General features: G+C 46.0%; 2 protein-coding genes across 2 annotated transcripts; one reads left to right on the plus strand and one right to left on the minus strand.

Annotated features, from left to right (window-relative positions):
* The first annotated feature begins 5729 nt into the window (after nt 1-5729).
* On the plus strand, nt 5730-7352 carry LOC123395539 (mitochondrial import inner membrane translocase subunit Tim9). The gene is made up of 2 exons (XM_045090553.1): nt 5730-5920; nt 6953-7352. The coding sequence occupies exons 1-2, from the start codon at nt 5826-5828 to the stop codon at nt 7137-7139; spliced, it is 282 nt and encodes a 93-aa protein (XP_044946488.1). The 5' UTR covers nt 5730-5825; the 3' UTR covers nt 7140-7352.
* Nucleotides 7353-8250: 898 nt separating this feature from the next.
* Nucleotides 8251-9542, minus strand: LOC123395538. The gene has a single exon (XM_045090552.1). The coding sequence runs from the start codon at nt 9299-9301 to the stop codon at nt 8546-8548; it is 756 nt and encodes a 251-aa protein (XP_044946487.1). The 5' UTR covers nt 9302-9542; the 3' UTR covers nt 8251-8545.
* Between the last annotated feature and the right edge of the window lie 1055 nt (nt 9543-10597).

A 10597-nucleotide genomic window follows, 5' to 3' on the forward strand; every position in this document is an offset into this window, starting at 1 on the left:
GATAGGTTATTGGGCTGTGTAGAGAGGCTTGGACTGAGATGAGAGGGAAATGACAGCCCATGACACAAGTTTTTAAAACACGGACAAACGTTCATTGATACACCAAAGACGGTGCCGCTACGGTCGACCGTTCGGGCGTCAAACGGCCCCCGGTTGCGACGAAAATTGGCAGGCAGCCTACCTACATTAAAACAAGACCGCACACCAAGTTTCAACACCATCCAAGAATATTTATAACACACTTTTAAAAACAAGAATTTTGCAGTGCCATGGACGCGTGCGTGTGTGGTTGGTCTCAAAACGGTCAACAACAAAAACAGAGAGAACCGACAACTAGTAACGGATGCAAGTTTTGAAAACTAGCGGCAACGGAGTGCCAATGCAATGCAGATGATGCGCATGGTGCGATGATACATGCGGAAAACAAATAATAACACAGCGACAACGGAATAAAAGGGGGATCTATTGGAGCGTCGGTCTCGGGCCGTCACATGAGTGGTACGGCAACCCTGTCTTATCAATCATGTTGTTAGACAACGATGAACCTACGATCTATGGAGAAGCAATGGTGGGCGCATATTCCAACAAATGGTTAGATGCCATGAAGTTCGAGATCGGATCCATGTATGAAAATAAAGTATGGACTTTAGAAGTATTACCTGAAGGGCGAAAGGCTATTCAGAATAAATGGATCTTTAAGAAGAAGACGGACGCAAACGGTAATGTCACCGTCTATAAAGCTCGACTTGTGGCAAAGGGTTTTTCACAAGGTCAAGGAGTTGACTACGACGAGACTTTCTCACCCGTAGCAATGCTTAAGTCCGTCAGAATCATGTTAGCAATAGCTGTGTTTTTCGATTATGAAATTTGGCAGATGGATGTCAAAACAGTGTTCCTTAATTGTTTCCTTAAGGAAGAGTTGTATATGATGCAACCAGAAGGTTTTGTCAATCCAAAGAATGCTGGCAAAGTATGCAAACTCCAAAGATCCATTTATGGACTGGTACAAGCATCTCGGAGTTGGAATCAGCGTTTTAATGAGGTGATCAAGGTGTTTGGGTTTATTCAAGCTTATGGAGAAGCTTGTATTTACAAGAAAGTGAGTGGGCGCTCTATAGCGTTTCTAATATTATATGTGGATGAAATATTGCTAATTGGAAATTATATAGAACTTTTGGAAACGTAAAGGATTATTTGAATAGAAGTTTTTCATTGAAGGACCTGGGAGAAGCTGCTTACATATTGGGCATCAAGATCTATAGAGATAGATCAAGACGCTTGATAGGACTTTCGCAGAGCACATACCTTGATAAAGTTTTGAAGAAGTTCAAAATGGAATAGTCCAAGAAAGGGTTATTGCCTGTTTTACAAGGTATAAAGTTGAGTAAGACTCAATGCCCAGTAACTGCAGAAGATAGAGAAAAGATGAGTGTCGTCCCCTATGCTGCAGCCATAGGGTCTATCATGTATGAAATGTTGTTGACAAGACCTGATGTCAGCCTTGCCATAAGTATGGCGGGAAGGTTTCAAAGTAATCCAGGAATGGAGCACTAGACAGCGGTCAAGAATATTCTGAAGTACGTGAAAAGGACTAAGGAAATGTTTCTCGTTTATGGAGGTGACAAAGAGCTCGCCGTAAAGGGTTACGTCGATGCAAGCTTTAACACTGATCCAGATGACTCTAAGTCACAAACTGGATACATATTTATTCTTAATGATGGTGCAGTAAGGTGGTGCAGTTCCAAGCAAAGTGTGGTAGATGATTCTACATGCGAAGCAGAGTACATAGCTGCCTCGGAAGCGGCTAAAGAAGGTGTCTGGATGAAGCAGTTCATGATAGATCTTGGAGTTGTGCCAAGTGCACTCGATCCAATGACTCTATTCTATGACAACACTCGTGCCATTGCTCTAGGCAACGGACCAATGTTTCACAAGAGGACCAGACACATAAAGCGACGCTTCAATTCCATCTGCAATTACATCAAGGAGGAGGACATAAATATTTGCAAAAGTGAACACGGGTACGAATGTTGCAAACCCGTTGACTAAGCCTCTTATACGAGCAAAACATGATCAACACCAGAACTATATGGGTGTTAGATTCGTTACATTCTAAATCACATAGTGATGTGAGCTACATTATTGACTCTAGTGCAAGTGGGATATTGTTGGAAATATGCCCTAGATGCAATAATAAAATAGTTATTATTATATTTCCTTATTCAAGATAATCATTTATTATCCATGCTAGAATTGTATTGAATGGAAACTTAGATACATGTGTGGATACATAGACAACACACTGTCCCTAGTAAGACTCTAGTTGACTAGCTCGTTGATCAAAGATGGTCAAGGTTTCCTAACCATAGACATGAGTTGTCATTTGATAACGGGATCACATCATGAGGAGAATGGTGTGATGGACAAGACCCAAACTATGAACGTGGCATGTGATCGTGTAATTTTATTGCTACTGTTTTTCTGCATGTCAAGTATATGTTACTATGACCATGAGATTATGTAACTCACTGACACCGAAAGAATACCTTGTGTGTATCAAACATCGCAACGTAACTGGGTGACTATAAAGGTTCTCTACAGGTATCTCCGAAGGTGTCCTTTGAGTTAGCATGGATCAAGACTGGGATTTGTTACTCCGTATGATGGAGAGGTATCTTGGGCCCACTCGGCAATACAACATCACAACAAGCCTTGCAAGCATTGTGACTAAAAGTTAGCCACGTGATTTTGTATTACCAAACGAGTAAAGAGATTTGTCGCTAACAAGATTCAAATAGGTATAGAGATACCGACGATCGAATCTCGGGCAAGTAACATACCGAAGGACAAAGGGAATGTTATATGGGATTAACTGAATCCTTGACATAAAAGTTCAACCGATTAAGATCTTCGTAGAATATGTAGGATCCAATATGCATCTAGGTCCCGCTATTGGATATTGACCGGAGAGTGTCTCGGTCATGTCTACATAGTTCTCGAACCCGCACGGTCTGCACACTTAAGGTTCGGTAACGTTTCGGTATAGTTGAATTATTGATGTTGGTAACCGAATGTTGTTCGGAGTACTGGATGAGATCTCGTACGTCATGAGGGGTTCCGGAATGATCCAGAGACGAAGATTGATATATAGGAAGTGTCCATTTGGCTTCCCGAAGGATTTCATGCGTTACCGATAAAGTACCGTGAGTGACGAATGGGTTCCGGAGTTCCACCGGGAGGGGCCACCCACCCGAGAGAGGACCAAACAGGCCCAAGGGTGGTGCACCTGCCCTTGGTGGGCTGGGTAGCCAGCTCAAGAGGGCCTATTCGGCCGAAGTGGAGAAAGAGAGAGTGGTGGGGCCAAACCAAATAGGGAGAGGAGTTCTCCTCCACCAAACAGACTTGGAGGAGGACTCTTCCTTGCACCGGCCGAACCCTAGTACAAATCCCTAGGGCGCCACCCCTCCCTCCCTCCTATATATAATGGAGGGTAGAGAGGCTTTTTGCACCACAAGCGACGGCGCAACCCTCTCTCCCTCCACCACCTCACGACACCCCGCAGTTATTTCGATATGGCACGACAAAGCCCCGTCAGAGTAGCTCCACCATCATCACCGTCACGCCGTCGTGCTACCAGAGAATTCAGCTACCTCTTCGTCTCTCTTGCCGGATCAAGAAGGCGGAGATCGTCATCGAGCTGTACGTGTGTTGAACGCGGAGGTGTCATCCGTTCGGCACTAGATCATGATTGGATCGACTTGAGATTTGGATCGCAAAGACGTTTGACTACATCAACCGTGTTTCTTAACGCTTCTCGCTTATCGATCTACAAGGGTATGTGGATCCGATCTCTCCTCTCGTAGATGGTCAACACCATGGATAAATCTTATGTGTGCGTAGGAATTTTTTTGTTTCTCATGCAACGTTCCCCAACAATTACCTCAGTTATTAAGAATAAACATTCACATAAAGGCATTGGGCATTCATTGACAACACCTCTCATATAGACCGAACTTTGATGGTGAGATCCATCTGTTATTGCGGTCCAATCTTTCACCACACTCCATCTACGGCAACATCAATCTCTCGGTCGCGCACACAATGTACGTGAAGTAGAGGGATTGAACCTTATGGTTCAACACGAGAAAACCAATATCGACGATGGTACTCATGCGTAAAACAATTTTCTCACAGAGAAATCACAACACATAGGTTTTCGAATACTTCCTTTTCACGTACGTCAAAAGTTCTCCCAGCATCTTCACGTGTCTTTTGTTTGTGTGGTAGAAAAATAAACATATCACTATGTTTTATTTAGTGGATCGAACTAGATAAATCAAAGTTTGCATGAGTCCTTGTATCATTGTACGTCTCCTTTTCTTTCTCTAAATAGATGACCCGCGATGCCAATTGGCGCTGAGATCATCATCACCATCAATGGCAATCAAGTAGGATGTAGGCTTTTACCTCCACCGGGAGGGGCCGAACTTTGGTAAAACTCGCGTCTCTCGATTCCGATCAACCCTGTTCAAGCTACTACCTAGTTGCGATGGCCTCACATCTAAGTTCTCTCTCGAGGACATCTACCATAACAAAACCACGACATGCCCCGAGAATGATTTGTGCCCTCTTTGTGGTGTCCCGAAGGTGGGAACCCACATCCTCTTCTCTTCCATGGTTGCAGGAGTTCTTTTGAGTTTTTCTGTGAAGCTCTAGGGCCTGACTAGGAGGCCCTGGACACCCTGGACGTGGATGGGTTCCTTCAAACCAGTGCCAACTAGACTGATAGGAAGAGACACCTCTTTCTAGCTTGGTTTTGGGGTACTTCCTTGAACGTTATGGGCGACGCATAATTAGATGGTGGTTCAAAGGGTCTTTCTTAGACAAACCTTTTTCTCGGTCTTTCAATTTCTTGCTTTTTTTATAGCACTCACACCCGTTGACTAAATAGCATAACCGCGAGCGTCTCGGTCTTATGATGGACGTGATGCATGTTGCCGCCCTTGAGTTTGTGGCCACTTGGTGGTCTTTTTAAAATTTCTCTTATGCTTTTCTTGAGCGTGTTTGTGCTGACGCCCCAATATACTATTTTATTTCATTGTACTTCAACTTGTTGTATGGATATTATTATGGCTTTTTTAATTATAAAGTAGGACAAAATCCTATTTTGAGAGTCGTCCATCCAAATAGATGAACATACTTGGGTGGAGAATAATCCCGTGAAAGTATAGGTTGTCGAACCACAAGATCTTCACCATGATATCGATGAAAGATTCCAACTTCATAATGCATGAAACATACAAAAATAATATGACACAATAATATAAACTCAACTATTATGAATAAATAAAAATGTAATGACACAAACATCTCTCGCTCCATGCACTCCAACGACCGAGAGACAACTTCATAAAAGTACAAAGACGCTAACGGAAACGCAAAACTCTGAAATAAGAGGCCCTCTCATCTCTCAGCGTCAAGATGACAACAGAATGAGAGGATCCGTGTAAATTTTCAGCGGCCACTCCTCTGTCAAACCCTAGCCGTTTATGTTAATTTATTTTTTCATGACTGGGTAAGATACAACCGGACTAAAAACCTTGCTTTTGCCATGTTTCGGGCTGAATCTGAAAGAAGGGAGCTTGTCACTCATGAAACCCAAAGGGCCAGGCCCAATATGGACGATGAGCCCAGCATAACGCCTGGTGTATATCTGATAAAAGAAAAGGAAAACGCGTCCCTCGAGGTTTTAGATCTCGCCGTCTCTCCTCTCCCCTCTCCCAGAACCCTAGCTTCCTCGCCGTGCGGCGGCGGCGGCGGCAACCATGGACAAGAGCATGCTCGGCGACATCGACAACCTCCCCGACGAGGACAAGATGCGCATGTCCGCCATGATCGAGCAGCTCCAGATGCGTGACAGGTACACGGCACACGCACCCCTGATAATACGGCCTCTCGATCTCTGTCCCGTCTGCGATCTGATTTCGATAGCTTTCTGTCGGAGCTTGTATCTTGCGCCACCCGAAAACCAGTGATTAGGTCGGCGCTCGTGTGCGTTTGCGTTTTTTCATGGAGGAGGAATAAGTTACTGAAGATGTGTATCTGCGGCACTTGGGCAATGATTTCTTTCAGATATGACCTGTAGGAGATTGAGTGCGAGCTCGATAGAATTAGTGCGCTTAGTTTCCAGGTATACACATGATTTTTGTTAGTTTGCAGCCCCTTGAAGTTTCAAATAACGCGAGATAGGTTTAAATTTGAGCTGCCTGCTGTTCTGCCTAGATAGTTGAAACTTGAGATTAGTTACTTGGGTTTGAGTGGCTATTGTGGTCGGATTATCTCACGTAGCTGAGTTAGGTTCGTGCCTATTCTGGATGAAGCGTGCAGCCTTGCATTAAATAGCTTGTTGATTACCCTGCAGGAAAAAAAATAGCTTGTTGAATGTGTAGTTTAGTTTTCTATAAAGCTATTCAGATGCAGTGGTCTTTCATTTTGGTGTAGATTCTGGTACCAGAAGTGCAAGAACATATGTTATCTGGGTTACTTTTGTTAGTTGTTGCAGAAGTTTACTAAATTGCTGTTTATGTTATTACTCTCAGAATTGTTCCATTGGTTTATGCTGGAGTTGATAAAAGGTCATTAATTTTGTTATAAAACATCTAGCTGATTGTGTGTGTTACCACAGGTAACGTAATTAACATTTGTGGTGAAATAATTATGTCCGATGGTTTGAAAATAGTACTGCCTACTAGAATGACCCTTCATCTTTGTGACATAAATACCTTGTGTATATAGTCGGGAGTGGACAGATTGGTCATTCATAAATCTGTCACCCCTACCACAACTTAATACTGCTTATTCTCTTTCAAATTTTTTAAGCAACTATCTGATAGTTTTGACATTGTAACATCTTCAACTGAACAATGCTTGCGATTTTGCTTTGTTGTTTCAGTCTACGGATGTACAATGCGCTGGTGGAGACATGCTTCAAGGACTGTGTTGACACATTCCGGAGGAAGACGCTGGACAAGCAAGAGGAGTCATGTGTGCGCCGCTGCGCCGAGAAGTTCCTGAAGCACTCCATGAGGGTTGGCATGCGATTTGCTGAGCTCAACCAAGGTGTTGCCACACCCGACTAATAAGATGATGTGTTCCTGCCCCTTCCAAGTTTCTAACACTGCCATCTGGTCAGGATCAGTTTGTAATCCTGGAAAGTTTTAAGTGCTTCATGAACCCACTGCTGGTTATCCTGTTAAATAAAATTACTTGAACTATTGTATCGAACCCCTTCCTACCGTTAAGTGCCAGATTGCTACTACTTAATAGATCGATATATATGTCCTTTGATATCTTGTCGAGAAGAGTTGGCATTTCTGAATCTTACCCTGTTCCTGGCTTCATATCTTGGTAAATTCATGGATCTCAACTTCTTTAGTAGGCTTCCTGGTATTGCTGTGTAATGATGAAACATCCTTTTGCAAGATCTGTAAAGGTGCCTTTTGCCTTGCCCTTTGTTGATGCAATTACTTTTGTTTGAGAGCAAAGAATGTAGGATGATGCACATGAACTCGCATCATGCCATCAACAGCACCATGCTTGGAGGTTTCCTGTGGTCTGGGCATGATCACATTGCCTGTTTTTGGAGCTTGGTCATTGGCAGTTTGGGTGAGCAGGTCAGGTTGGTCACCTTCTGCCCACTACCAGCTGTGTGCTCCAGGTTGGCGTGCATTGTTTTACATCCATGTGGGTTATGGTGACAGGTCGATGCGATTATCATTGTGTCAGTACCAAGATCGTGAATTGTACTATGCATCCTCCTTTTGAGCTTGCTTGAGCCTTTTTCTGTACTTCTGAATTGGTTCTCACCAATGTGGTAGAAAATGATATTCCCTCGGTCCCTATTATCGATAATGAGTGTTGTGGTTTTGAACTAAGGTTGATCTAACCTTAGTTTAAAACTACGGCAATTATTTGAGATCGAAGGGAGTATAGATTGCTATGTTTCCAAAACATTTGTGGCTTTTACGTAGCAGTATTACACAAATAAAAATAAACCAACTATTCTTTGCCAGTGGAGCTGTAGAATATGGCCACACAGTGAGGAGGAATATCATATAGCTTTCGTTCTGTAGACCTGTGACCTGGAACTAGAATCTCATGGCTGTAAAGTACAGCTCAACTTGAGACAATGATGGAGTTCAGCTCAGCACTTCATCTCTGTATGGATGCTCCTCAACTGAAGCATCAGACTTAGACTGTTGAAGATTCACTTATAATATTGCAGAGGGCTAAGATCAGCTTCCCATTTTCCAACCTGGAACATATGCCTAAGGCTAAGAGTGAATTACAGTTACATCTCCTGATGCCAATCGCCAATGGACTAATTGGAGAGTTTCAGGAATTTCTCAGCATCTCAATCCACAAAACAAGTGCTCACATTCAGTTTTTTTTTTAGATGCCACATTCAGAAATTAATCACACGCCAGAACGAAAGGAGAAGAAGGAAGAAGATATCTCTATACAGAAAAGCAAATGTAAGTTTGCATCAATGCACGATGCCGACCGGAGCGGCGGCGTCAATGCTCCTCTGACCCGGAAGCGCGAGCATGGCAGTGTGGTCCAAGAAGTCCTTGAGCTTGGCGACTGCCTCGATGACCGCCCTGAGCTCGTCGGCGCGCGCGAAGCCGCGCGCGCGGGCGGTCCGGACGGCGTAGATGTAGAAGGTGACGCAGCCCTTGCGGAACTTGAAGCGGGCCATCTCCGGCGCGCCCGGGGCGGCACGGAGGAGGCGCTTTCCGACGTCCCCGAGCGGCAGGACCTGCGGCCAGGCGGCGTCGGCGATGGCCTTCATGGCGGCTGACTCGAAGACGAAGACGGCAGCCTTGGAGTTCTTGGTGCCGAGCCCGAGCGTGAGCGTGTGCCACGCGTGGTGCGCCAGGATGGCGAAGTTGGTCGGGATGTACGCGGTCGTCGTCGGCGCGAACGACAGCGGCTGCGTCCCTTTGTCCTTGGCATCCTGCCCGGTGCCGGCGTCAGGGACGGCTACTCGGAGCAGGTGCGGCAGCTCGAGCGGCCCGGCGCGGCGCACGGTGAGCGCGCGCGTGACGAGCTGAGCGCCGAAGCGGAGGCCCGCCACGTCGGCGCACGGCTTGAAGTGCGCGTCGAGCGACGGCGCCGGTGCGGCCGTGGCCTCGGCCTTCGCCTTGGTGGCCTTCTTGGACGCCTCGCCGTCCCCCGGTTGGTGGTGGTGTTTCTTGGACTTGGACGACGACTTGCTCTTGGCCGCCTTGGGTTCCGCCATTGTTGACAATGATGATTGCCAGATAGGGAGGGAGGGAGAGGTTTATGCCTTGGAGCCGGAGGTGAGTGTGGAGAAGAGGCGACGGGAGGTCGTCTGAGTCTCAGTGAGGAGAGGAGAGGACAGGACATGGCACCGTTTCTTCTTTTATTTCATCTCTTTGTGATGGGATTGCCTCAGTTTTTTATCAGATGGTGATCATGTCGCTGCGTGAGCTGTGCCTGTGCGTCACACTTCTTTACGCTTTTTCTTTTCCTATTTGTGTGGGAATCGCATTTGAGTGCGCGCAGGAAAAAGGGTCGCTGGAGATTCTGTCTCGACGACAAACATCTTCTTTCTTTTCTGACGAATATAAACATCTTCTTTGTTAGAATGATAGAATCTCAAGTCACCAAAGAGAATTCTCAAGTTCAGAACTTGCTTCCACCGCAGTCCACACCAGGCACATAAATCTCCGTGCTTCCGTGCCAGCGGCCTTGGTACTGATTTAATTTGTTTTGACTGGAGCTTGGTACTGGAATTTCGAACGTTTAGTTCCTCTCGAATGAATTTGTACGCGTTTCCCTAACCAACTAATCAAGTACCAACACATAACCTGGAGATTTCTGTACTATTTCACGCCTGCGACGTCCAGATTTCCCACCATGCATTTCAGGAAGCTTCAGCCCCTGCATGTCGCGGCTAGCACCCAGATCTGGGGGATACGCAGATTCGCAGTACTGCATGAGAGATGCCCGTGGCTGCATTGCATTGCGTTAATCAGTGCGGTTTCATGTGCGTCTTCCCATGTGCCGCTGCTCGACCGCGCGGGGCAGCAGTTGTCATGTGCGCGCCCATGATAGCTTTGCTTGGATACAGGTAAGCGGGTCCGTCTTCACGAATTCGAGAGGCCCCGGAATGGAAATTAAAATACAGTCCCCAATTTACAAAAGAAATTATTAAAAAAATCATATAAGAACAACTCCAACCGGTCAACCCAAACGGACGGCGATTTTGTCCATCTTTTGTCCGTTTGGGTCCGTTCGACGGACACCAACATCCGGTTCGGCGTTTGGGTCGGCGCATGCGCCCAACGCTGGCCCGACCCATTTTTACCGGCGCTTGGTGCACCGGGACACTGACACGCTCGTGAGGCTGGCGGGAAGTCGCCGACACGGAGATCACGCGGGGGTAGACGAGGGCCTTGCCCTTGTTTTGAAAGGAGTCGTCCATGTCACGTGGTGCTCTAGGGTTTGGTCGTCAACGAGGTGGCGAGATGGGAACCGGGGGGGGGGGGGGGGTCTGGAAGCAGATGAGGCC

The sequence above is a fragment of the Hordeum vulgare genome, chromosome 5H, assembly GCF_904849725.1.
Source record: "Hordeum vulgare subsp. vulgare chromosome 5H, MorexV3_pseudomolecules_assembly, whole genome shotgun sequence".
Classification (NCBI taxonomy): Eukaryota; Viridiplantae; Streptophyta; class Magnoliopsida; order Poales; family Poaceae; genus Hordeum; species Hordeum vulgare.

What these genes read in the sequence shown, in the direction of transcription:
- LOC123395539 (XM_045090553.1), top strand. Translation starts at nt 5,826, where the DNA reads ATGGACAAGAGCATGCTCGGCGACATCGACAACCTCCCCGACGAGGAC. An exon ending in CAGCTCCAGATGCGTGACAG is followed by an intron (nt 5,921 to 6,952) that starts GTACACGGCACA and finishes TTGTTGTTTCAG; the next exon opens with TCTACGGATGTACAATGCGC.
- LOC123395538 (XM_045090552.1), bottom strand. Translation starts at nt 9,301, where the DNA reads ATGGCGGAACCCAAGGCGGCCAAGAGCAAGTCGTCGTCCAAGTCCAAG.